The sequence below is a fragment of the Zophobas morio genome, unplaced genomic scaffold (assembly GCF_036711695.1).
Source record: "Zophobas morio isolate AGI-343-1 ecotype UQ-CSIRO unplaced genomic scaffold, CSIRO_AGI_Zmor_V1 ptg000213l, whole genome shotgun sequence".
Classification (NCBI taxonomy): Eukaryota; Metazoa; Arthropoda; class Insecta; order Coleoptera; family Tenebrionidae; genus Zophobas; species Zophobas morio.
The window spans coordinates 145,704-171,796 of record NW_026972317.1 but is presented as its reverse complement, the minus strand read 5'-3'; the positions used below and the strand labels follow the sequence as shown (position 1 = coordinate 171,796).

At 34.1% G+C, this 26,093-nt stretch overlaps 3 protein-coding genes and 2 long non-coding RNA genes across 7 annotated transcripts; 3 read left to right on the top strand and 2 right to left on the bottom strand.

Annotated features, from left to right (window-relative positions):
• Positions 1-1,157: 1,157 nt before the first annotated feature.
• LOC135146170 (nascent polypeptide-associated complex subunit alpha-like) lies at positions 1,158-1,939 on the bottom strand. Of its 2 annotated transcripts, none has more exons than XM_064078329.1 (4): positions 1,867-1,939; positions 1,621-1,763; positions 1,367-1,568; positions 1,158-1,317 (listed from the first exon to the last, which is right to left on the bottom strand). In XM_064078329.1, the coding sequence occupies exons 1-4, from the start codon at positions 1,898-1,900 to the stop codon at positions 1,169-1,171; spliced, it is 528 nt and encodes a 175-aa protein (XP_063934399.1). In that variant the 5' UTR covers positions 1,901-1,939; the 3' UTR covers positions 1,158-1,168. The 2 variants fall into 2 exon arrangements, with proteins under 2 accessions (XP_063934399.1, XP_063934401.1); XM_064078331.1 differs by having other exon boundaries at positions 1,158-1,314.
• A 3,719-nt stretch (positions 1,940-5,658) lies between these two features.
• On the top strand, positions 5,659-6,582 carry LOC135146169 (uncharacterized). Of its 2 annotated transcripts, none has more exons than XR_010283723.1 (4): positions 5,659-6,040; positions 6,094-6,184; positions 6,244-6,464; positions 6,520-6,582. It is a non-coding gene; the product is annotated as an uncharacterized LOC135146169 (long non-coding RNA). The 2 variants fall into 2 exon arrangements; XR_010283724.1 differs by having other exon boundaries at positions 6,094-6,193.
• A 1,354-nt stretch (positions 6,583-7,936) lies between these two features.
• On the bottom strand, positions 7,937-8,965 carry LOC135146171 (uncharacterized). Its single transcript, XM_064078332.1, has 7 exons — positions 8,807-8,965; positions 8,650-8,719; positions 8,511-8,579; positions 8,417-8,455; positions 8,234-8,365; positions 8,107-8,175; positions 7,937-8,045 (listed from the first exon to the last, which is right to left on the bottom strand). Exons 1-7 carry the CDS (start codon positions 8,825-8,827, stop codon positions 7,948-7,950), a joined length of 498 nt encoding a protein of 165 aa, XP_063934402.1. The 5' UTR covers positions 8,828-8,965; the 3' UTR covers positions 7,937-7,947.
• A 3,351-nt stretch (positions 8,966-12,316) lies between these two features.
• LOC135146126 (uncharacterized) lies at positions 12,317-12,739 on the top strand. Its single transcript, XR_010283683.1, has 3 exons — positions 12,317-12,412; positions 12,471-12,597; positions 12,661-12,739. It is a non-coding gene; the product is annotated as an uncharacterized LOC135146126 (long non-coding RNA).
• Positions 12,740-15,780: 3,041 nt separating this feature from the next.
• LOC135146118 (uncharacterized) lies at positions 15,781-21,174 on the top strand. The gene is made up of 31 exons (XM_064078260.1): positions 15,781-15,838; positions 15,901-16,030; positions 16,089-16,166; positions 16,228-16,307; positions 16,372-16,434; positions 16,486-16,537; positions 16,590-16,646; positions 16,812-16,888; positions 16,946-17,030; positions 17,096-17,245; positions 17,297-17,362; positions 17,419-17,535; positions 17,591-17,678; positions 17,732-17,798; positions 17,863-17,968; positions 18,022-18,188; positions 18,251-18,295; positions 18,355-18,452; positions 18,506-18,601; positions 18,659-18,786; positions 18,844-18,915; positions 19,031-19,091; positions 19,146-19,248; positions 19,305-19,400; positions 19,449-19,557; positions 19,629-19,745; positions 19,809-19,921; positions 19,973-20,023; positions 20,083-20,199; positions 20,258-20,339; positions 20,392-21,174. The coding sequence occupies exons 1-31, from the start codon at positions 15,785-15,787 to the stop codon at positions 20,991-20,993; spliced, it is 3,327 nt and encodes a 1,108-aa protein (XP_063934330.1). The 5' UTR covers positions 15,781-15,784; the 3' UTR covers positions 20,994-21,174.
• Positions 21,175-26,093: the final 4,919 nt, after the last annotated feature.

Genomic DNA, 26,093 nt, shown 5'->3' with positions numbered 1-26,093 from the left:
TAAATCAATTTATTTAATTTTCTTCTATGCAAGAGTGCAATTAAAGAAAAGTTATACAATACTTTGAACTCCTGATTTCTCTATAAGAATAAAAAATGTGATTGGTCAAGTGCCGTGCCAATCTTAGACTCATCATCGCCGCTACCTTAATAACTTTTATACACTACAAACTAGTAAACTTTAGAGTAGGGCAAAAGCGTAAATCACGAAGGAAATTAGTTAATTTACAATATATGGTGTTCTCATAGCGATATTCGGGTGAAAGACACTTCAAGAGGCCAAGGGAACAAGGTAGGCGTTCTAGTTATAAGAATCATTCTCACTGATTACTTGTGCCCGTTCAATAGGACTAAAATATCTCCAATCGGAGAGCTCGTGGCGCTCAACAACGACCTGGCATAAGCAACACTCAAATGATATGTGCTATATTAGATTTATGAGGGCGAAGTGCAACCATTAAAAATGACCGAAAAGTTGAACTCAAGAGTTTGAGTTAGCGGGGATACTCTTAACCGCTGAGCCCTCAACAAGGTGCGATAATTAACGTACTTCCATGTGTAGTTTTCACCGCTTCAGACAAAATGTGTGGGTTCGAGTCCTTGCAATTTAAGACGTTTTAACGCGACCCCCTCGTCAAGATAAACTAGTGAGCATTTGTATCCCCCTCATCTTATGGAAATAGGGAACGCAAGAGTAAGCCTTGAAAGTCATGAAGGGAACTTGTCATATGCTAGGCAAACGAAAATGTTCAGACTATTTCTTAAAACACCTCAGACTTGCAAATTTCTACGGTAACACCGCTGCGACTGCTGTAAGTCTGTGTTCATAGTTTGGCCCTAAAACTCATCTTAGTTAACATATAGCCTAACAAAAGTTGAGGCTTACTTAAATTTTTAAATGCTTGACACTAGCAGTAAAGTACAACGCATCAAGCCAGCTGCACTTACTTATAAAAGAGATCCATTAATCTACCTTTCAACTAAATAGTAGCACATAACGTTAAGAAACGGTTTTAAAAAAAAGTGTGCTTTCTATATAGTTAAAAATTTTAACCCAAATAATACAACGTGAAAGGAAACCATCCTACCCAACTTATGCCTCAAGCACCCCAGTTCTTTTTTTACTTTTAATACATATCAGCTTTCATAGGCTTTCAGTAACAGAAAAACTAAACGTCGGAAAGTTCCATAATTGCATTAACCAAGTCATTATCGTTAGCTTTAAGAGCTTTGACTGCTCGCACTCTAGAGACGTTTGTTTGCTTCATTACCAACTCAATATCGCTTGGATCCATACCAGTTTCATCAATATCTTCTACTTAATAAGAAGGTGGTAAAAGTGTAAAATAGACCTCAAACAGAAAAACCCGCATCCTCTTCGTCAGCCTCTTGAACAGGTGGATTGTCATCCTTCGGCGAGAAATTTTCTTTGGATAAGGCTTCCGCTAACTTTTGAATGTAAATATCTCTGGAACGGGTTTGTTCCTCCTTTTTTACTTCTCCAAAAAAAACGTATAAATCCGAATGTGGCAGCTTAAAAACTTCCGGGTTTTCGAATTTTAAGATAAGCTATCATAAATCATAAAGTTTTCTGAAATTAACATAATTTAGAAAATAGTACTGAGGGGTTTTTCTTTATCATAATTTTTGTTATGCCAACCACTTGTTTTAATCCTAGTTTGGTTAGCGCTTTTCTTGCCTTTTTTTCTGGACGAGATTGCTGTTTAGCGCTAGCAGGTGTAGCTGTACTAACGCTTAGCTTGCCTAATAAAAAAAAAAAGAGTTTATTAAAAAAGACAATTGCAGATATCATAACAAAGATTAAAAAAAATTCTTTCTATATAAATGTGTTAAATTTTTAACTCACTTCGTATTTCTTCTTTATTAGAAACTTCAGCCATGTTATTGAAACTTGTACTGTAAAAATTAAAATCCGTGTAGCTACCCGCAGGTAAGTCATGTGGAGGTTAAAATGGTAGCCTGTTTTAGCTCTCACCTCGCGTGGTCACGGCGATATAATTCTACCGTTTTCTTTTATATACACTAATAATTTTAAGTTAAGAACATTGTATTTTCTCCAAGCAATTTATATATGTTTCTCAGTTAATTGTAATATATTTTATTTAACTCACTAGAATTTCTGGCGAAATCTATTAGTAGGGGAGGTGAAAGTAAAAATCGATTTGAGGCTTATCTTTTTTTACAAGTACGGTATGTTCTTACTTTCGTTTGGAACCCTTTGTTATTAGTGGAGTAAGTCTTTTTAGAAATATATGTTTATAAACAAAATAGACTTAATATTTTTGAGACAAAGCAAGACTTAGCATGCTTTAAAACTATAAATGTTGGTTTTTTTCAAGGAGGTTTATAAAATTCGCACACTCTACCCGTTGCTGTGTGCATAGCAATGCATCGTTGCGCAATAAATTGTGCGTGTATTAGAATTATAAAAACGAGGCTAAACCTTTAAAGACCTAAAAAGAGAACCCCATTGGTGGGAAACGAATCCACGACCATCTTAACCGCTGCGTTACGACCCTCTATCCCGGCATGATGGCTTTACGTATTTAACTTGTTTGTGTGTGCCCTATTATATTAACCTCCGCATCGGTTGCTTCGACGTACGAGGATTTTTACCTACTTATTTCGTGCGCAATAACACGTTGCACGACGACCTGAAACGGGAATGACTTGAAGTCTCTTTCCTGGAATGAAACTACTGTTTCTTTAAAATGAGTTAGCATTACATCCAAGCCACCATTGGGGCTTAAGAACTTATACACAACCCTGGATAGAAGCAAGTTTCTGAGGCCCGCGATGCGCATTAAGCGCACACTTATTGTTTGCCAGCCCACAAAAGCATATATATGTGTATGAATATACAAGAAGATTAGGGATTTGCGGAAGCTGAATACGAAGTACGCCAAAAGTTCTAAGTTGTTAAATCATTAGTAATAAATAAGGATATTTGAAAAATTTTAATAAAAAATAGAAAAGTAAGCAAATGTGTTCCATTTGTTGTCTAAAAGTAATTGTACGGTCAGGATAGAGAGCAAGTATTTTGCAATGCAGTTTTCTTTTCATTTATTTTAACTTTATTTTTTTCTGGTTAAAATTACATTTAATCTTGGTTTTATTAAATATATGAGATCTGATACATAGTATGACTGAGGATTTGTAAGAAATATCAGGACTTTATTTAATATATATTAATTGAAAAGTTTCGTAACTCTTTGCGCTATAATTGGCCACTAAGTATTTAATTATGTTAAATTTAACTTTTTGAAAATATATGATAATGTTATAATCTTATCCTAGTAACAAGAGATGACCATTTTCTGTCATTTAATTAGGTTCTCTTTTGGCGTTCAATGAATACTTCTAAAGAAATTATTATTCATCTACTTGATAAGTAATTTTTTTAAGGTTACCTTTTTAAATAAAAATTTAAACATTTTGATTGTTTATAACCTCTTGGAGCTAGGCTCATTAATACTCACCTACTACTAAATAGTTTGTAGTAGCACAACTATTGACTCTTCAGACTAAAGCAATATTCTTCATTTCTTTTCAGACGTTAGGACAATAATACTTCCTCTTAATTCTTAAGACTTAATGAGCGCTCCTTTTCTGCAGCTATGCATAAAAGTCAAGGTCTTTATAGTTATTTTTTAGTTATTATAATAAAAACTTTAAATAGGTAGAAGAGGCAAAAGAGAAGACAAATAGGAAGTCAAGCCTAGACAAAAAGGTTAAAACTAAAAAAATTCGAAAAACCTAATAAACTAAAAGTAATGCAGGGCTTGGAATTTTAAGCACAACAGCGAACTTCACTTTTTAGAAAGAAATATATAAAGGCGAACTAGAAGTCTAGTTGGTTTTTCTTAAATATCTACAAAAATTCGCTCAAAAATATTGGTTTCAACAGCACTATTTTTTTTTGGGTGTGAAGAAATGCGATTACTAACTATAGAGGAATTAGTTAATATATAAGCGCGCAGTTTCGCCTCAACAATGGAGATATCGTATCGCCCGAAATTTCTAGGAACGCAATTTGAATGACTATCCGCAAATTCATGTGAAATCTTGTAGCCTCTTTTTTCGCATAAATGCCATGTTGGGGTGGTATTTATTGACCAACATTAAAAATAATTCAAACTATTGAAATGTAATTTCTCAACCCCGGAATCTCCGCGCCCCTACATTGGAAGGGTTGTACAAAAAAAAAGTCACTTTCGTTTCTCACGAAAAACATCCGGCGAAAGCATCTTTCTGAGGATTTTTAGTGTAGTTCGCAGAGGCACGGGTATTGCTGGGAACACTCCTCTTTTGTGTCGCGTTATCTTATGGCATATTAAGATCAGGTTTCGTAATATATTTTAAAAATTTTTTCTCTTTATATTTAATGTTACATCTTCCATTTCGACATAAAGGGGTGTAAGGCAGTTTGAGCAATCGCTTATCAAAGGTTTCCGATGTTGGAAGGCATAATTATGTTATGTGAGGGATAAACTATTGAGAGCACATCACGTAATTTATGTTTGAAATAAAAGGATCCACTTCTCAGACGCAGAAAAAGCCCAGTTCCCCTGTTGAGACTACAACCTTTCATAAAAGTAATGCCAACCCAGCTTATAATCATTCGGCAAAATAACTTAATATGCTGCAAAGCTAGCGTACGCAAAATTATTTCCAGACAGTTTATTTTTTATTATTAATATTTATTATTAAAGATAACAAACGCGGTTTTGCGTTGTACTCTTGTTTTTTTGTCTTATGTCTATAGCTCGAGGACTCCAGTCTAAAGGGCTGCAGGTCATAAAGTTTAAAGGTTAATTGCTTTGATATAAGGCTAAAAACAAAGGAGATAAATTATTAACAGTGGCATGCACCACACCTTTTTTTTTACATTTTCTTTTTCTTAGGTGGCGCGTGTTGTGTTCCTCAAGGAACTCAAGTTATCAAATAAATTTTTACAGAACTTTTGGTATTTCTATAAATCTATATTTATCCGTATTTACTTTGTTTATATTACATAGTTTTGATAACTTCATTTCAGTAAAATTAACTAAGGAAAGAACTGAGAAGAATGCGTGGGCCACCGCTTTTTAACCTTAGCCACGGCAAATTCTACGTACTGTCGCCAAGTTAGTCGCTTGTTGATAACGCACAAGTATTTGACCCGGGAGCCCTATGGGATTTTAATATCTTCAAGGAGGCGAGGGTAGTGAAATGCATCTTATTGGATATGAATTACTTACCGGCACCAGTTGACAAGTCTTTTTGAGCAGTATTATAGGTGTTATCGTAATAAGATTCTTTAAGGATGCGTAAACTGCTGTGTCATCGGCGTAGAGAACGACGCATCTGTGTATTCGCAGGGATTGAGATGTTCCGCATGTAAAAAGCAGGAAGAGTGAGATGAGAGCAGTGCGCCTTGCAGGATACCAGCTCTCGTTTAACAGTATGACTAGAGGGCAGTGCTAATTCTCACTGGAAGGGTGCGCCGCATAGAAACAACGTGGGTATGTGGTGGAGGGCTAACTGAGTGCGCATAATTAACGAAAAAGAGCCCTCCAGCCAGAGCTGGTCAAACTCTTATCCATCGTCGAGAAAGACGAAATTAGTGGATTTCCTAAAAGAAGTTTTGAGTCGTCCACTCAACAAGCACAATATAGTTGTTGTGTCCTCGAGTAGTCTCTTTGAAATCTGAATTAAATATCTGAAGCGCTTTGTGTTTCTACAAACTTCTAGCCGCTCTAGTAGAACAGTCTCCACTGTTTCGCTTACTGTTGGAAGTGGTGGGGAGGTATTTGCTGGGATCTAGTAAAGTACGCGAAGTCTTGGGAAGTACCACAACAGTGACATCTATCATATTGGGCTTATTATTTCTGGTTTGGACTAGTCATATATAACAAACATCTGATAAAAAAAAGGTTGTGTAGGTTAAAACTAAACCACTTTAACCACTAGACAATAATTGCATTTCTTGGTTTTAGTAGTCTCAAGTAATTGATGAGCTAATATTTTTAAACTTAAAGGTATTAGTTAATAATTTGCAAGCAAAGTGCGCTGTTAATTGAAGATTAAATAGGTAAGGGGTGGGCTTGAAAGTATTTTTACACATAAAAATGGGGCTGCGACAAAAGAAGGGGCAAGTTTTTAAATGGAACGCTCTCATACTGGTTTGCTTTGTATGTTTTAGTTTTACTATAATTCTATTTTTACCCATTACTTTGCTTAGTTATTCCAAGTCTCTAAGAATCGCTCTCTTCTTCCCGTTGTGCAGAAAAGTGACTGAGCCTCAGAACCAGCTGACACTACAAATACTTGCTTACTGGTATTCACGCGAAGATTACGCGGGACTATGCTAACCTGAACAGAGCAAATTTCTTCCAATGCTAACTGGGCGTATTCCACCAAGATTGTAAATTGAACCTCTCAAAGTCCTCCTTAGTTTAAGCGGTAAATTTATAATATTTAGCTTACAGTACACGTAATTACCAACTTATGTCCAAAGATGTAGATTACGATCCTGACTACTACGTTAAACATAAATGATCCAAATAATCCCTAATAACAATGTTAATACAACAATTTTACTAATAACAATTATAGTAGAAAATTGTATTCACAACAACAATTATAGTAATAACGTTCATACAAAAATAGTAAGTGAGTAGTAACTTCTATAACTTATAAAATTAACTAAAATTTTTATAAAATAATTACGAGAACTCCTCGACAGGTGAATTAATTGGGTTAAACAGCATTAATAACTTTTTTAGGTCTTTTCTGCCGACCCTATTTCGTCGTTAATTTAATAGTAAAGGGCGGTGTAACAGCTCTTCTTTAAATAATAATTTAGTAGTTTCATATACTTCTATAAAAAAAATAAGGTAAGGAAGTTTATATAATAAATTAATTTTTATCTTTTATTTAGCTTAAAAGCATTTCGATGGTGGTTTAATAAAAACCTTTAAAAGATAAAATTTTTTCTGCTTATTTTATTAAGTTTTCAATACGTAAGGCGTATTACACCTTTTTTAACGAGAACAAAGTCGGCGTTATTTTTAAACTTCTCACTGGTTCTTGCCGCAATTAATTACAAATACTCCGAGTTATTTTACTTTATAAAGGGTCAGAATGTAGTTGTAACAAAAAACCATACAGCTAATTTTGCGCCTCCTGACTGCTTTTATATAAAAAGTTTTTTTTTAAGCTAGGCTTGAGGTTTTTTGCTAAATATAAAACGTAAGGTGATAAGCTTATTTAACCCTAAAGTCTTACATATATATATTTCTTGACCGCGTAGCTTTTAATAATGAACAATTTTATTTGAGTTATGCCTCTTCTAAGATAAAATTAGCTCAGAATGAGTTGTACAGCAGAGTATATTGTATTAACGGCCTTTTTTTTTTTAAGATAAAAACTTAAAAAGGAAACAGAATGCAAACCCCAGTGGTGTTGTTTTGCCAAAGGGTCCTAGGCCTTTTCTTTATATTATCGACTTACGGGTTGTCTTTTTTACTTTACCTTTTTGTTTAAAATATGTGTCTATGGCGCAGAGAAAATTATAAGTTTTCAATTCCTCCTTACAAGTGAAATTCTAGCTAAGTATTAAGGTTATAGAAAGACAAGATTTAAGGGAATAGCCCACACATATATAAAAGGTATGAACTAAAATAGTTGTCTATGACAGAAAATTTTTGAAATTGAGCTAACTCTATCAGGAAGTCTATGTTAGTTAAAGCATGCTTAATTGAAATGATAATTGTCACGACCCTTTATGGAGGGCAAAACCACTGCTTAAGCACTTTCCAGGGAGAATTATTTACTTCTGTCTTTAGAGTTGCTCACGCTTTTAAAAACTTATAACTTAAGTAGTTGGTCGGAAGATGTAACACCACTAGTAACTTGTAATTTATTTTTTTTAAACGGACCTTGATCATAGTTTTCGAAAAGGATTAATTCTAGCAAAAATGGCCTCTCCTCTCGCCAAATGAAAACCAACGGCTCCCACATGAAGAGGGATTAAGTACTTAGCTTTAAAAAAAGGAGGAATATCAATATATACATATATATATTAATAAAATAAAAGTACTACCATAAGAACCAAAGTTTTTGTGCAACCAAAAAGATTTTTTTGATATACTTTCATTTGGTTTCTCAGAGCCTAGTTACCATAACGTTGACTATTATACAAAAATCCAAGTTAAAAATAAGAGGCAAACCTTTTAAAGTGGTGAAAAAGAATGGCAGACCTTTGCCTCCAAAGTACCCCATAAGTATGCCAGAACTCGGCATTACCACAAGGAAAATATAAAGAAATAAATGATTGAGTTTTCCAGCAGTTCCTAAAATTCCTGAAAAGATTGTATTTATTGGCTAAATATACAAAGTATTTCATTTAAAACCTTTTTTAAAACTCTCAGGATGTTGAGAAGTAAGACTTCCTAAGAGTAATTAAAGGAAATTAAATAGTAAGGAAAAAGGTAGTTTTAAAACGACCTATTATCCTCGGAATGGCTATAAAGGCGGTTAACAGACCCAGGCTTTTGTGTAAGAAGAGCACATTTCCTATAACAAAAGGAAAAAAAAAAGGGAGAAGTTTATCAACCACAGCGCTCATAACAACGAGTAGATAAACCTCTCTCCTTGCCTTTCAGTTGCTGAGAGTAGAGTACGGCCCCTACAGTCCCTATTAAGGCTGGAGCAGTCTTATAAAGTCATATTTTATTCCAAGAAAGTAAATAATAATTGTGAGCTATTAATTGGAAGGGGAATTAACAGAACTTTTCGGTTACCAGCCAATGCATCCAACACATCAACTTCGAATAAGCTTTAGGTGAAGTTTGCTGAACTTTAGTGACATCATGTAAGGATCTACTAAATATTTTACTGCAAAGAAACCCAGAGTTTGAAAAATTTTTTGCAATAGTACTATTTAATTTTTTAAAAACATTTAAACTTGATGACATTGTCCACTGCGCGAGACACCCGAAAACAGCAGTTTTTAATGACGCAGTTCCACTCTAATACAAAACCTCGCAAAGATAAATACATCATCTAATCATTTTCTGGTAAAAATGATTTTGTTGAGTGCAACTAAATTATAAAAACAAATTTTTGCAGTTCTCATAACCTCAACAATCTGTCAGTAGTCATTGGGTATACGGTCTTTTCAAAGTTACTGAGCAAACTAAGGTAACCTTAATTTCGGAAAGACAATTAATTTTATATAAACCAAGACATTTTAAAATAAACAATTAATTACACTTGTAGTTAAAAAAATTTGTTGATAAAATTTATAGATTATCGTTCTTTCAAGCTTTATTAAAATTGAAATATGATTAACTGCCACTTATCCTTATATCCACGTTGGAACGCTCATAAGAAAATCGCAAGAGCACTTCTATTTAGAAAATTAGTTAAAAAAATATAAGTTGGCGTGAAAGTTAAAATATTTGCCGTTTATAAAAGAAGGGGCAAATCTCTTTATGGCAACTTGCTGCTATATAATTTTTTCCATCAAGATATTGTGTAAAAAAGTGTGTTATAGTGAAACAAAAGTAAATTTAATTTAGGTTTCTAATAATTCTAGTTCAGCTAAGTATACAGTGGCCCCGGGCCATAAATGTTACGCTTGAGCACATTATTTATTTCAAACACCGTATTTTCATGTACCCTGGACTCATTTCTTAAATAAAAGGATTGCACCCGGTAGAGAGCTTCTTGACTCTTATATTCTTTTTTTTTTTAGTGGAGCGCGTCTTGCGTCTCTATTATATGATCTTGGTTCTGGTTTTAACACTTGTTTTCTACGTTTCTTTCTCGGTTTTAATGGCTAATTCCTTATCTTATTTGTATATTATTATCGCGTTGTTAATAAGTTGTTTTTAATAACCTATTTTATCTTTTATTATTCATTTATCTTTTCAATTGTAATTTTTTTCTCGCTTTATTATCTTCACGGAACCCTAAACAACAATAAACACCTTACAACTAGATAAGACTGGCTGGTGATTTTAAGTCATCGGGGTCAATTTGACAATAAAAACAAAGGAAACGAGAAGGAAAGAAACAAATATTTAACGGATATAACTTTTCATCTAGGAGTAGTAACTAAAGTTTGATTTTACAGCTTTAAAGTTATAGCAAATTCATAATTAGGTAACTTAAGAGCTGTAATAGCATTTTTGCCCGGACTTGGTAAACAGCACAATTTATTTTTAAATAGTGCGAAGCAAACTATATTTAAGCAGGAGGAAAATAAAAATGTTAAAATATGATGTTTTATAGATTTTGAAACAACTTAAATATTGTACCTATAAACCCACAGATTTTTAAAGGTTTTTTATGTCGGTCTACAATGGAGAAGGTATATATTTAGTCATTGACCGCCCACAGCGTTAATTTAAATGTATGAATTACGAAGTCAAGTGTAACAGGTCGAGTTACGCCCCAGACAAACAATGTTAAGCATCAACGTAAGTAACTTCAGTAATATACCAAATTATTTTTTAGTTGAAGTTTGCATTAATCCTTCCAATATCAAAGTTCCTATATATTAAAGTCGCGCGCTTGTTGAGATTGACTGCAATTTCATAATGGGAAGCCCCCTTGGGCGCGAATAGTCCGTTATAGAGGCCCACAGGTTTGAAAGCGCTAATTTAAAAGTTTATTAATGTCCAGTAACGCTAAAACTTTTTATATGTTGACGTGTAATATAAGGTCATTGAAAAAAGCTGTAAACCCAATTTTCTTTTCCTTCTCTAGTCTGTGCTAACTTGTATACCAGAGATAAGCATGAGCGGGCCACCTAACGAGTAGTTGGAGACAGAAATGCAGGATGCAGATAAAAAAAAAATACTTTACTTTACTTAATACTATTTATTAATGGTATTTTTAGGGCCTGAGTTTTTTATTAGTTTAAATTAAAGTTAGTTTCTTATCAGATATTTTTTTAGTTTTTAATTTAACTCTCTAAATTTTATACTTGCTATAACAAAAACTGCAAATGTACCACGCAAAAGGCAGCGTGGGGCCGTCTCATGCTTGTAAGTGAGCTTTCATGTCTGTTAGCGCGTTTGCTTAGCTGTTTGAAGATTGAGGTGGCATATATTAAACTGTGTTATATATCCCATGCCCTTAACACGTTGCTCTAACAAGGGTCCTTTCTTGGATTGCATTTTTTTGTATTACCCCCCTGAAGGTGTAAACACCCTTTTCTGCAGGACGATAAACTTATCGCTCCTTCTCTTCTCCACTTGCATTATCTCGTACTAGCCACAGCGCTCCCTGGGACGACGTAGCCCAGGTAGCAAACGCTCGTATTTTTTAAAGGACAGGATAAATTAAACAGGCAATAAAGTGTATCTTTTAAATTATTAAATAATTAATGTCAAATCAAATTAGTTAATTTTAAGCCTATGTTAATTATTACATTTTGCACCTTAAAGCATTTAAGCTCAATATGTTGATTTTTCTGTCATGTTGTTCGATATGTCTAGAAACGGTACTTTTATTATTATAAGAATTTATTGTATATATTACTAATGGTATGAAAACCTAAGAATGTGTAGTAAAGCTAAAGTTATCCCTCAAATGGAGTTTCCTACTTTAAAAACACATTTATTAAGAGTTGAAAATGTCTTTATTTTTTAAAAATCTTTTTAAGGGTCAAATTAAGCAAAAGAAGATAAATGCGTACTTCGTTAACGCATTACTTCATCTGTTGAAAAACTCAGGTCTTTCTAAGTAATTATTAAGAGGTTGTTGGTTTTATTTTCACGAGTTTAGTTTAAGACTACATGATACCATGATACCAAATGATTGGCTGGGCGATGTCTACAGCCGGTAAGTTGTATTTAGTGTCCCTCTGCTTTGTAATGTTGAGCTCGTGCTTATCATGTCTGAAGATAATGCCAGAAAGTTTTACCCTTAAGGGGAGTGCTGCTTGAATTCATTTTCTGATGCTTCCTCTCTTTATATATATTATCTGTATTCTAACTTTTTCTGTAATAAATCTGAGTGCTCTTAATGTTCAACTTTTTTAGTGGTTAGATTTTTTTTACTTTGCCACTGCCCCTTACTAGAGTTACTTTTTTTTTTTTTCTTGATGTTACTTATCTTCTTACTTTTAACATGTTAATATCGTAAGTGAACTTAATTTACAAAATTTTATTTTAATTATAGGACTTGGAAGATAAGAGCCGGACTCTTTTTAATAATGATTATATTTGGTATACTTTATATTTTGATAAATTTTAGTAGAATGCGAACAGAAAAACTTCTAGGGAGAAAAAAGATGATAAGCTTTGGGAAGCTAAATGGCTAAATATTGCGTTTGACGCAATAATAACTTCTGAAGAAGAGCATCTCTGGTGTGCCTACTACTATATTATGCAAAGGTGCCTTATTAACTTTGTAAATGGTATGTATAAATTAATATGATATCTATTTTTTTAGGCTTCTTATACTGTTTACAATCCCTGAACATGTGTTAAATAAAAATTTAATTCTGGAGTTTGAAAGGAAAATGAACCACTGTTTGTGCATTTGCATTCTTTGTGTCCAAGCCTTCCTGGGCTCTATTGTGCGTTCACTCTTTTTATTTAACTTATTTAGTAGTTTTATGAAGTTTATTATCATGTTCAAGGATCTGTACAAACTTGAGTACTCTGGTTTAGCCTTACACAAATTTGTAACTTTGATTTTACAAAAAACCCAAAGTCGACTCTGCAAAGCTTTTGATTATGTATTTTTATTATTTACTTAATATTTTAAAAAAAAATTGAATTATTAATAAACTTTACTTGCTTGAAGTACTTAAATATTGAACCCTTTGCGGAGAAGATTGTTTCTTTAAAAACTCCTTTTTTTGAAGTTTTAATGGTTTTTGACCTTTTTATAATATTTTATTTTATTACAATTATTTATTATGTGAACGGTATATATAAAAAGTTTATTAGAATTCGGTATCTTATGTTATCACTACATAGTACCCTTTTTTCGAGCATCTAATTTTTTTTTTAGAAACCCAAAATTTTAGAAGATAGGCACCTTAACGAACTTTTTGTAAAAGCAGTGCAGCTTCTGAGCCGTGAAGGTATTCTTAATTTGTCATTTGTATAATTATCTATTTATTTTTATAAGATACACTTCTCAACGTTGGAAGTCCCTTCACTGGATTGTTTTTATGCCTCATTCATGCTGATCTTTCCGTTAGAAGTTGGGTATGCACTTTCAAGCTTTTATTTTTGTTACTTTTGTTTGTATACAATAGAATATTTTTTGAAATAATAAAAAATATTGATTAACTATGTTTAAGTAGGTGACATTAATTTATTTTTTGAAACACTTTTACTTACAGTTTTCTTTAGGCATCCTCAACTCTAAATCAGGTGCCCCAAGTTGATAAAAATTATTTACCGAAAGTCATTGAAGTTTTCAACGAATTTTATAAAGTTTGTATGTAATATTACTTACTTAAATACTTTATTATTAGTATTATAATCCATAGCCGCTTCTTGATTCCCGCTCTTCTACTGGAAAAGCAAATAGTGTCTCGCTCATTACGCCGCATAAAAGACCTTTTTGGCTGGGAATATATCGGTATTGACCCATCTTCAATATCGCATATAAGATTTGTTTATAAGAATTAGGTTAACCAAGTCTTTGAGTAAAACTGCATTGCTGAGTGACGAGTTTTCATCGAACTTTATATGTGTGCTTGAACATCTCGTGGCCGCCCTCATTTCTCCTGAAGACTTCTTATGGCCGGTAACGCACAACAACCGCTCTTAGGGGACAACTGGTTGAGGAGTTATTTGTGTTCCCTTAGCTACTTTTGCTCTTCAGTTATTTGCTGAAGCAGCTCCAAAAGCAATTTTGGGCCTACCTTCCTACTTGTAACGCTCTCCAGCTATTACGAGGCATAACTTGCGGCCCAGCCTTTAAGTATTATACACATGCTCCCTTGCGTTCCTTATCCTTGAATAAGTGTCACAGGCAGTTATTGATAAAAATGGGGGCGGAAGCAGAGAGCATTACGACGCATAAGGATGTAGCTACTAGTCAAGTATCCTCCCTGAGTCTCTCCAATTATGACCCTCTCGGTATTATTATAACACTTGCCTTGCGATTCGGATGCAAAAGGAAACTTTAATCCATAGAGAGCACTTCCAGTGAGGAAGAAAACGAACCTTCCCTGGGCGTATCGAGGCTTCCCTTGCTAGCCAAAACCGCTCCAAAAAAGTTCGCTATTGTCCCGTTAGACCATGTGCTTGCATGGATGACGGATTTTATTGCGTCCGTTGACCCTTCAGACGGCAAATACGTTCAGGTGCGAATACTTTGATTATATTATATAAATAATAGATGACAACGCACAGGATCTTCTGCTGCAAGTTTTTACCTGCTTGGTAAACCTCAGCGATGATAACGCTCTCCCAATGGTTGTTCGTCAGGCAGCATTAAAATGTCTGGCGAATACGGTTTCCGCGGCCTCGCTGGGAGTATGTTTTTACGACAATTCTGTTTGGCCTATCGCCTCTCTCAAATGCTCCTATCAGGATCTAGAATTTTGCTTGGCCGATCTTAGTTATGTATTTTCCCAGTCTCTTGTTAAGTGTATGTATTTAGGTACTCTTATGATGAATTTGGACTGCTTTGCTTTTTTGTAACACTTTCTCCCCTTTGCCAGATGAATTATCTGCCTGCGCTGTGGATGTGGTGGTGCTTTTGCTATCAAAAGATTTGAGCAAAGTAACTAAAAACTCATGCAATGAGACGTGGAATATTCTTCTTTGGAACACCATCTTTTCTTCAGAAAACGTTTATAATGTTGTGTATTTTTTATTTAAATCTACTATGATAAGCGTTTGAAACTTAGTAAATATTGAAAAACCAAAAAGAGTTTTTATTTTATTTTTTAAAATAATAATAAATTATTGAAACTCGAAAGCAACTATGTAGTAACTAGAAGCATGCTCATCTAAATTCTTTCTATTGTCGTATATTAGGCACCTCTTCGGTTATGGAAGTTTCTCCTTCATTCTTACACTAGGTGCTTTTTATTTATTTTTTTGAGATGCAGTTCATTATATAAAAACTCTTTTTAGCATTGGAATTATTGACATAGACGACTTGCTTTTTTCTGAAACCGAAGCTCTTTATGTTTATTGTAAGTTTATTTCCGTGTTTTCTAAACAGTAATAATTATTGTGCTATGTTTACCTGCAGTAGGTTACATGAAAAACTTTATGCGGTTATTACTGAAACTTCCTTATAAAAATCTGTTATTGATTATCGGAGAATCTCTGGAGCTGAAGGTTTTTAATGTTTTCCAATCCTATTATTTACGCTATAGTGTTTTTTCCCTCAGCTTTCTCTTCTTTGTTGCATTATTTCTCACGATGAAGAGTTTCGATATTGTGCTCTTGAAGTTCTGCATAAATTTTTTACCAGCTTATCTCCTAAAAAGTTCGTTCTCGTTCTCGTGTATTATTCTTATCTATAAGTATTTATAATCTGCTTTTACAGCTTTGACACTTTTCTTCTTGACCTCACTGTTCAAGTGTTTGAACCGCCCACTAGTTCCATACTTCGCTTCCACGGCCGCTGGCTTCCTCGTTATATTGCCAAGTAGGTGCTAGTGCGTTTTGCTTCCATACTTTCGTCTCTTTACATGCAGCGGGTTCTCATTTGCCGCTGTATTGATTTTTTATATAATATACTTCTGTAGCTGGGTTAGGTCGCCTCAGCAAATTTCCTACAAATTCATGTTCCGGATTCTTCGTCTTCTCGACGATTCCTGTTATGAACTGGACTTAGCGGTTTCTTATCAAAAGCAGCAGAGATTTTACTATTAGAGAGTGACTTAGGTTTTATAAAAAAGGTTAAAGACGAGGTAGAAAAACTGTTGAGCTACCCCGGCGTTGATAGAACTTTGAAAGAAAAATTCAAGAGATTGTTTTTAGGTTGTAAAGGGAGTACCGTTAGCAGCGAGAATGCTAGAAAATGTCAAGGTTTTTTTAGCCTCTCAATGTTCGTCGTGCGAGCGTGTTAATGCATTTGCTTGTATAGCAAAGTTGGAATTTGCTAAGCGTGTGCAGATCACTCAGCTTCTGACCAAAAACTACAACCCCTCTCGGAAGCCTCTTGGTATTTACGTTTTATTCAACTCGTTAACCCATCATAATTACTACTTTTACTGAAACGGTAGAAGTGGATGTAATTGATGTGGATGAAGAAAAGTATTCTATTAATATTAATCTCTCGGAAGCCCCCAAAAAACGCAGAAAAGTAGTTATTTAAGGAAACCTTTTCCCTTTTGCTTGCATTGTTAAGCATATGCTTTGGATGATAGGCGATAACTCTGTTGAGGCTGCCTGCTCCTTCTTCCAAACAACCGAAGGAAAAGTCACTGGAAGTACGAAGTTGACTTCATATGTATTTATTATCCTGATTGTATAAACGATAGGAAATGCTGAAGGAAAGAGTTGCGCCCTCCATAAATGAAATGCACAAAAAAGGTCGGTTACTTGTTGTTTTTACTTTATTGTGTTTTTTTACTTTTATTGGTAGTTCTTTCCTGGAATTTATGTGAAGATCTAAATGATGATACGTCTAGCGGCTTAGAAGGTCTGCTTTAACGCTGTAGAATAATTTCGTATTTTTTCCGGCCTTTTCATTTATACTTTTCCTACAATATTACTTTTAAATATATATATTATTGTTTCTATTGTTACTTTTATAGTGACTTATAAGGCTTCTATTAGACAACTATATTTTATTATTCAATTGCAGGACTATCACTTGCTGGTATTCCTAATACGTTTGAGACTTTTCAGGAGTACAAAGAGACATTTGAGCCTTTGCTCTTGGTGCACTCTAATTATTGTGTGGTACTCATATGAGAGTAGTAAAATAAATTCTGCAAGGTTGAAGCTCGGCACGCTATTGCCGCCGCCCTTGAAGGGATCGATCTTAGCAGCGAATTATCAAAGTATATTTGTTCTGTTCAGGGTTAAATATATATATTACCATTTGTTGAGAAAACAAAGCCGACCTACGCGACTCATGCATAACAGAGGTAAAACGGGTCGGAGATTTCCACTTCATCTCGTGGATCTGCGCTGAGAAGGCATTTCGCGTGTTTGAGGAAAACGATATCGTTCTCTGCATTCCCGCTAAAGAGCTCGATAGCGCTTCTGCTCTGGAGAAACTTCCGGGCGCCTTAAGTATAATTAAATGCTTTACTTTGATGATTTCCTTTCTTTACCACGCGGCAGGTATGATATCACTAAAAAGCAGACAGGCAGGAAAGGAGTTTTTCCAGTCTCAATTCTGCTTTCGATGTATAAACGTGCTGCCTATGCCTTATGTTAATGATTATTGCTTGGTTTGTATACAGCTTCTCGGCACCTTCTACGCTTTGAGAAGGAAATCTGTATCCAATCGAAATACGCACTGGTGAAGATTACCAACTTCAAGCCCTTTTATCGCCAATATCAGTCTCTTATTGGCTTAGGTAACTTTATTCTTACGGTCTTGTTATGACTGCTGTTTATTTTACTGGTTGGTAGAGCATTATCCGACTCTGAAACTTATTCTCTCTCCTACTATTGGTAGGGCAACTTCTGCTCCAGTGAAAATGGATCATCTCATTAAGAAGTTCATCTCATTAACTTTGTTACATTGACTTGCTAATGTTTATAATTAAATAGCTTCAACGCCTCTCAGCTGAACGCAATCCGCTCTTCTGTGAGTCACGAAGGATTTACTCTTATACAGGTTGCTGTACAGAAAACTATATTGTTGTGTTGCATAGTTTATTACTAGAACTTTAATTCTTGAGGGCCCTCCTGGCACCGGAAAGACCCGAACTATCCTGGGTATTATTAGTGCTTTTTTGGCCACCAAAGTTTCGCCATCTTTTCCGAAGAAAAACACAAACTCTCGAAGTTTTTTTTATAATATTTTTAATAATTATCTTGACGACAGTTATCTTTTTCAGTACTTCTTTGCGCTCCGTCGAATTCTGCTGTTGATGAGTTGTTACTACGCTTGAGGTGGGGCGTCTTGACTCCGCAGGAATCCACTCTTTATATTCCGGTGATGGTCCGTGTGGGGAGTGGCGAGAAAGTTCATCCATTAGTGGAAGACTTGTGTTTGTCGAGTTTGGTTGTTCCTTCTCCTTTTGTACCTTTGGATCTTACTAAAATCTTTTTTTATATCTATGAAAGATGCGTAAAGTAGTCCACGGGAAAAAAGCCATGGAAGAACTGAAGGTTCTAGTTATATACTTTCATATTAGCGTTTTTCTCTGTTTAGAGTTCCTCTACTTTAGCAATCACGCAAAAAAGTTTATGAAGTTCAGGATCGTTTACACAGTCTGAACCGGCATATTGACAAAATTCAAATGGATATTAATTCTTTTTATTCAAAGTATTTTATGTAATAGATTATATTATACTTATAAATGCTCTTCATGAATTCAGAGACTCCTTGAAAGATTCTTTTTGTATGGCTGAAATGGAAGAAAAATTTCAAACACTTTTAAACAGTAAAAAAGAACTATTATTAGAAAGGAAGAGGTTCTTACTTGCACAGGAATTTTGTACGTCGTTTCGTATAAAATAATATCTTTACAGGCTGCACCAACAGTTAGCGGAGTACAAGAAACATAAAGAGCTGACCCTTCGAAAACAGAATCTCAACATTGAAAAAACCCGAAATGATTTTATTCTGGATGCGGATATTGTGGCGTGCACACTTTCGGGTACCCTTTATTTTCCCTGCTTATTTAATTGTTATTTGGGGTGATGCTGGAGCGCAGGCTCCGGAAGCAGCTTTCTTCAGCGCGTGGCGCCCCACTTCGATTGCATTATTATTGACGAAGCAGCTCAATGTTTGTTGATGTGTTTATTTTTACTTTTAAAAAATGAATTGTTATTATGTATTGTAACTTTAGAAATATTTCTGCTATGGTTAGTATATTTGCTTGGCTAACTATTGGTTGACAGGTGTCGAATTAGAGACGCTTATCCCTTTAAAGTACTCCAGTAACAAGATCATTCTCGTGGGGTGCGTTTGTAAGAAATATTAACGTTGAATGTCGGTTGCCTTATATTATGAAAGAGATGCCAACCAGTTGCCTGCTGTCGTTACTTCACAAACTGCAAAACTTTATAAATATGAGCAAAGTTTATTTGCTAGATTCACTCTTTATTATGAAGCGCAAGTAATAATACTACAGATTATACAAATATTATAAGTAATACGGCCCGACTTACGTAGGAAAGGAACGGTTCGGTGTTTTCTATAGAAAAACTAAATGTGCAATACCGGATGCACCCAGACATCAGCCAGTTTCCCCGTTTTTACTTTTACAAGGTGCGTCAGTGTTCACATCATAAGTATAACTGCTTTTACGAATACTAGAATGAGTTGGAAGACGGGGAAAATGTATGCTCTTCATTATACAATAAATCTTATAAACACGATAGAAAGTTTTCGGGATCCGCAGTCACTTTTTTTGATATGGATTCCGGTGTTCACCTGCTCTCTTATCTTTGTTTAAGCGCTCATTAATATTTTATTACTACTTTCCTTGCCTTTTAGGAAAAGAGCAAAGAGGACACACTTCCCTTTACAATAAATCGGAAGTTGCTTTTTGTGTTCAGACTTTTATGTACTTGCGTACGACTTATCCGGATATTGACTTTAGTGGGAAAATAGGTCGTCTTTTCTTCTACTCTAATTACCATTGTTCATTATTACTTATCTATTATTATTTTTAAGGACTTATAACACCGTATAAATCACAAAAGGATCAGCTGCGCTCTGCTTTTGTGCGTAATTTCGGGCAGGAAATTATAGAAACTATCGATATTGGAACAGTTGATAGCTTCCAGGTTTCTGGTTACTTACTATATTTATTCCAACTTATATTAATATTGTAAAAGGGCAAAGAAAAGGACATAGTTATTTTTTCGTGTGTCCGAGCTTCCCCTGTAGTACGTGGACTTTCTGATACACTTTGAACTGCTAAACACGTCAACTGTGTTTAAACGAGGGCGGAGTTGGCTTTCTGGCGGATCTGCGTAGAATGAACGTCGCGTTGACTCGAGCAAAGTTTAAATTGATTCTTATTGGCCGGATTGAATCCCTTGTTCGCAATGTTCATTGGAAGGTATATAAAGAATTATGAACGCAAAGTGTTTTTTTATATTGTATTTGATTTTTGTTAGGCGTATATAGACGACTGCGCCGGAAAAAAGCAGCTCATTCGCGTAGATGAATCTTATTTTTCTAAGACTTCTTCAGCATCAGGTAAGTACATGCAGTGTATTTCCACTATGTATGAATATATTACACTACACAGGTATTAAAGAAAGTTTGGGAGCCAGTGCGTTGGAGGATATTAACCTTAAGGAAACTACCAACAATTATTGTGAACAACGCCGCAGAATTGACAATATTGATTCAACTAATAGCTATACACCACACGGGTTTACCAACAGACTTCATAACAGCCCGGCTAATAGTTCCTCTGCCCCCGTTACTAGCAGTGGTACCACGTTATTTAATAGCGGAACTCGTCGAGATGACTATATTAGCGGCAGCCCCCCTCGCAAATACAATTCCTATAGTAATAGCCCAGGTGGTGATAGCGAACAACATTTTCCTTCTAAGCACCACTATAATGTAGCTAACCGAAGCCGAAATCATGAAAGGGAAGACTCTAGTAAGCATAGCCCCAAAAATACTGATACACGAAGAGACATCTTTAAAGGCGGCAGCATTAAATCAAGTAAGCTTAAAAGAAGAAGAACTAGCTACGCCAGTCCTCACTCTTTCACGTTAAGAAAAAGAGCTATTTTTTATAAAGCCGAGGCGTATAATACACACCATACGAAACGTGCGAAAAGACGTACTAGGGATGGTGGGTCGGGCAATCCGTCTATTACCGATCCCCCTGTCTAGACTTGGCACATCGAGATATCCTTAACTTCTCTCCGCTCCGTTCCTTGGGATTACTGACTTAGGAAAACAAATGAGCTACTATTTACAAGCAAAGCTGGCTTTAATTCTCGTCTGAATTTTACTTATGTATGTTGTTTACGATCTTATTAACGGGAGATTTTTAATGAAAGCTTTTGTTAGAAAGGAGTTTAAACAATTATTTTATATTTTGCTAACATAAAAGTTCTGCCTTATATAAAAAATTAGCTCCACGTATGTTTTCATAACATAAACATGTTATGGTTTCTTTATAATTGTTGCTTTTTCGTTTAAATAAGTTTAAATAAAAGTTTAGATAATTTGTATATTAATTAATCTTGACCTTCCGTCCTATTTAAAAAAGAAAAGTCACATTCTCGTGTACACCCCCCCCTCTTAAAAGTATTTGAGTCTCTGGGGTTTTAAGGATTATAGATAAAACGTCTATTCCTATGTTAGAGATCAGTAATTACTTATCATAAACTGACTTTTCAAGAATTGACCTTGCAAGAAATACAACTGCACTCTAACAATTAAGACGGTTACTAGGGCACAAGAAGCTAGGAAGAGTCAAAAAACTTTTAAAGCTCCATATTAAAAAATTATTTAAACTTTTCGAAGGTCGCTATATTGACGGCGCAGGGCTATTTAAGTTTATAGGACACTGTACTTTGCGATCATCTTTAATCTACATATATAACGTCTGTTCTTTACACAACACGACCAAAACTTTTACGGAAGTAGTTACCTTTTTTTTAATTTATTATAAAATGACATTAAACCAATACATAAAAATATTAACTGTAAATGGTACTCACCCAAACTGAATTATTATTAATACTTGTTTTACAAATGAACTTCTTATTGTATTAATATAAATAAAAAGAGGGGAAATGTTATTTTACGTTAAGAAACAAGGTGCTATCTTATTAATAATTTAATATTATACCTAGAATTTAGTTAAAAAAACCTTTTAAGTTAAAGAGGATCCCTGTGGACGCTGTGCAATTTAACAGTAAAACAAACGGCAAAGCCAAATCCCATAATTCGTATACTTCAATTGACTTGTCAAAAATGTTTTTGGTATTTTAATTGTATATAGTCACGTGACGGTCACATTGGTACTTTATTAACAAAAAAATGGGTATAATTTTTTAGCATTAACCCTTCGACGGGCAAAACTCTAGGGCTTAAGATAGATTTGTTTTAAGTCCACTAGTAACTAAATTTACCACTTTTTTTGTTTTTTTGGTTACTGCCTAATTTGTTAGAAAGTGGTACTCAAACTTACCAAAGATTGTTTCAGAGACCAAGCCTGTCGTTTAGGTCAATTTTCGTAGACCTACTCTTAAAAATTGAAACTAGCGACAAGTGGTAAACATAGTAACCGGTAACCTACAAAGGGTTAATCTTTAAAGAGCTTATGACGGTTTATAATTTAACGCTATTGCATGGAATAGATTGCTATCTTCCCAACTACCTCAAGATTTAAACAATCGAATTGCAGCTAGTTCATTGTATAACTTTTTGTAATATGGCACAAGCCCCGCAGGGTTAGTGTGTGCCTTATTAGTAGAAACTCTTAATGTTTTACTTGGAGTGTTTACGTATTAATAGAAAATCTGAGACGCTAAATACTACAACTTATCGCTTTGCGTGCGTTGAGGTATCTTTAGTCTTATTGCAGACTGCGTTGTAAGTCACTGCATTTTAAAACATCGGTTGCTCTTCTCTCCAATTGTCGTTCGATGATTTACAATTTTTTTCTCTGACTGCCACTTAACGTGTTCGCCTAACTAACTCGCATACGGAAGATATCGCTCTTATCATAGAAGCTTGTTATTGGCACGACGTTTACCAAACGAGTTATAAAATCTTTTTACTAAAGTAGCTTATAACTATAAATTTGATTTTTTCTCCTTACTTGAAGGAGCTAGTATTAATACTCATGAGCGAGAATGTCGAAAAGTTCACGAAAGCTGGAGTTTTATATAAACGAGGAAGTATAAGCGGTTGGCAAGGGCGCCTGTTTATATTAAAAGATAAAACTTGTAATAACGGAGGTGATAAATTAAATTGCTCTTCTTATGTTGAATTTCCTTTAATAAGTAGTTTTCAAAATTCATATAGAGTTTTTAGTTTGAGTAATTATTGAAATTAATTCTTATTAGGGCCGCCTATATTGGTATACAGCAAACTTAATCCTAAGTCAAAGGAAAAAGAAGTTTTTAATGTTTTTTGTACGCTCGTAATATTTTTAAAGCATTTTTTAGCCGATAAGCAGAGAAATACGTTTGGATAAAATTAAACTTTTATCAGCCGAAAATGCTAAGGTAAATTATTGTTTCACTCAACTAATACACGTATTTGGAATATCTTTATCAAGAAACTCCCAGAGATTTATATACTTAAAACAACTAATCAAAAAATTATTAGAATATACATTTATATTCTACTTATTAATAATAGGTTTTATACGTAGTCGTTCGTATTAAAACTATTAATATTATATCTCCCTTATTACTTTTAGTTTAACTATCTTAGCGGAATATTAATCGTTATTGTTGTCTTAGTCTAGACAATTTATGTAATCAAGTTGTTTCTTTAAAAATACTTTTCTGTATAAACTTTAAGTTAATTTTACTTTGGCTTTCAAATAGTTTACTGCTTGAAAATGGTTTTTTTACTTAATTTTTAGATTGTTTTTACTAGTCTTTTTTTTTCTATTTTTAGGTAAAATCGAAGACTATTTATGCCTTTAAAATTAAAAATATTGAAAGCAAAAAAGTACATCTTATTGGAGCGGACAACGTTGAAGAACGAAGCTCTTGGCTAAAGACAAGTCCCCTTTTACACTTAAAAAATAACTATTCATTAATTTTTACAACTGTAAAAGTTTTCTATGTTGCTTATTATTACAAAACTGTTAACTTTCCATTGTATTATTTTTACTTGACGACTTATTAAACGCTAATCTTTTATCAGATTTTTTTTAACTCTTTAAAATAATTTAGATATACTTAAAAGTAAACTTTTATATTACTTATAATTATAAATTAGAAATTTTTATTATAATAAGAAAAGTTTATTTGTGAATCTATTAAATTTAAATTAAATTAAAAATAAAGAGCAAATAGGATCCGTTTATTTGGTTTAATTTTAATTTTTACAGTCTAATATTATGTTTATTGGTTTATCTTTTAACAGTTTTTAAGAAAATAATTATCTGCTGCCTATGCTTGCAATTCATACAAATATTAATCTTGTTACACTTTCTGGTTCATCTTACAGTATATATAGAGTTAAAGTGCTTCTCTATATGGAAGCCAATGGGTTTTAAAAATAATATAATTTGCCTTAGAAAGCTCATGCTAGCGGTTATGATGGGCCCATAGTTTCTAATATCTATGCTTTGGCCAACTTCTAGTGAACCACAATAATTTAGTATTTTCTAGTATCAAGTAATAATATTTTGATATATCTAGTCATGCTGGCCAGCTCAACGGAAATCGCGGGCCCCGCTTTAGGTGAAAGTAGTCTTCCGCTGACCCGATCAAGTAGTATATAGTTTGCTTGCTTTATACCAATTGCGCTCCACAATAGTTTCCTTAACACTTCTATTAAAATAATTTAGGGTGCTAATAAATTGTACTGGCATGATTGACTTTAAATATATAGTTACTTTGATATTTATTTAATATACTTATTTCCTGTACTACCTGCTTAGTAATATTTTAGATGTGCTAACTTTTATAACTTTTGGCTACAGTAGTTTTTTAATGATGTTCGTTGTAACTGTCTCCTCTTTAGTTTACAACGAAGTAACTTAGACTAATAAAAATTTTACAAGAAGTTCAAGTTTATTTGTTGTGAAACACTTGCTAGGGAAAGCTTCATCGTTTAATTTGATTAAAAAGAAATTATAGACAAATTAAATGCAATTTTTTTAAGTGAGAGAGCTGCCTTCGTGCCGCTTGCATGAATGCTCCCCGATCGACGAAGAGATGCAAAAGGAACTCGTGGAAGCAAAAGTGGTTAGAATGAATATTGACGTTGTCTACACACGACTTTCCACGTGATGACAGGCTCAGTACAGTGCGTGGCCAATCAGGCTTTTAAAGGAACGATTGGAGAACCTAAACCAGGCATCATAATATTTTTAATACCGCTTTTTTATTCCTCATTGTTTTGTTTAGCAAGAAGAAGCCGAAGCAGAAAAAATATTTCAAAAGTACGAGGAATTTAAGGAGCTTGTCATTAACATCATTGCAGAAAAATATAAAACTATATAAAGTTTAATAAAAAATTATCGTAAAAGTAGTAAGCAACATAATTTTTAGCTTTTTGTACATTTTTATGCTAATTCTAGTAAATTTGTATCTGGAAAATGTTGGAATTAACACTGATAAGTCATGTGTCTACAACACGTGATGCATACGCACGTGTCAAGTGACTGTGTCATCGAACGTGTTTTATTCCTGTTTTACATTCCGTATTGCTTTCCTGAGGTATAAAACCCCTCCCCCTACGAGACAATAAATTGATCGCTCTTTTTCTTCATCCAAAAAAAAAATAGAGTTGCATATTTGCCTAAGTGATTTGACTTTTAAGTCTTGCATCCGGTTAAAATGAGACAGCTCGACTATAGTGTTTGTTCCACATCAGAGTATCAAAGAATAATTTCTGGTTTGTTTCATTGGAAAAAGGAGTGCTATAAAGTGGAATTGCTCGTTTTTGGATACAACAAACCGAAGACCAAGCAATCGTCTTCGCCAAAACCAAAAGATAACACAAGTAGCGTAGAACCTCCACGAGGTGAGTGGTGTTAACAGGTCGCATATGCTACAGGCTCTATAAAGAAGTCTCAGCTTAACATAAATTTAATTTCGTTAGCTTTTCAGCTGTACAAAAACGAGTGTGTGCGTGAGTCCCCACTGTGAAAAAGTATTCCTTCTATAATATAAAGCCTTTGCTTTAAGAAAATACTAGGCAGATTTCGTTTACATTCTTTATTAATTATAGTTATTATTAATTAAGCATAAAAATAGAAAAATATAAAAAGGTAAACGTATCAATGATTTA

Bases quoted from the DNA above. Each gene is read 5' to 3' on its own strand.
- LOC135146118 (XM_064078260.1), top strand. From the start codon at position 15,785: ATGTTCCGGATTCTTCGTCTTCTCGACGATTCCTGTTATGAACTGGAC. The intron at 16,308-16,371 runs GTAGTTATTTAA...TTTGGATGATAG, and splicing joins CCCCCAAAAAACGCAGAAAA to GCGATAACTCTGTTGAGGCT. The intron at 19,092-19,145 runs GTGCGTTTGTAA...ATATTATGAAAG, and splicing joins AACAAGATCATTCTCGTGGG to AGATGCCAACCAGTTGCCTG.
- LOC135146171 (XM_064078332.1), bottom strand. From the start codon at position 8,827: ATGTGTTGGATGCATTGGCTG. The intron at 8,366-8,416 runs GTTTTAAATGAA...CAATCTTTTCAG, and splicing joins TCCTGAGAGTTTTAAAAAAG to GAATTTTAGGAACTGCTGGA. The intron at 8,176-8,233 runs GTTTGCCTCTTA...TATGGTAACTAG, and splicing joins CTTTTTCACCACTTTAAAAG to GCTCTGAGAAACCAAATGAA.
- LOC135146170 (XM_064078329.1), bottom strand. From the start codon at position 1,900: ATGGCTGAAGTTTCTAATAAAGAAGAAATACGAA. The intron at 1,764-1,866 runs GTGAGTTAAAAA...TTTTTTTATTAG, and splicing joins TAATAAAGAAGAAATACGAA to GCAAGCTAAGCGTTAGTACA. The intron at 1,569-1,620 runs GTACTATTTTCT...GATTTATGATAG, and splicing joins TGATAAAGAAAAACCCCTCA to CTTATCTTAAAATTCGAAAA.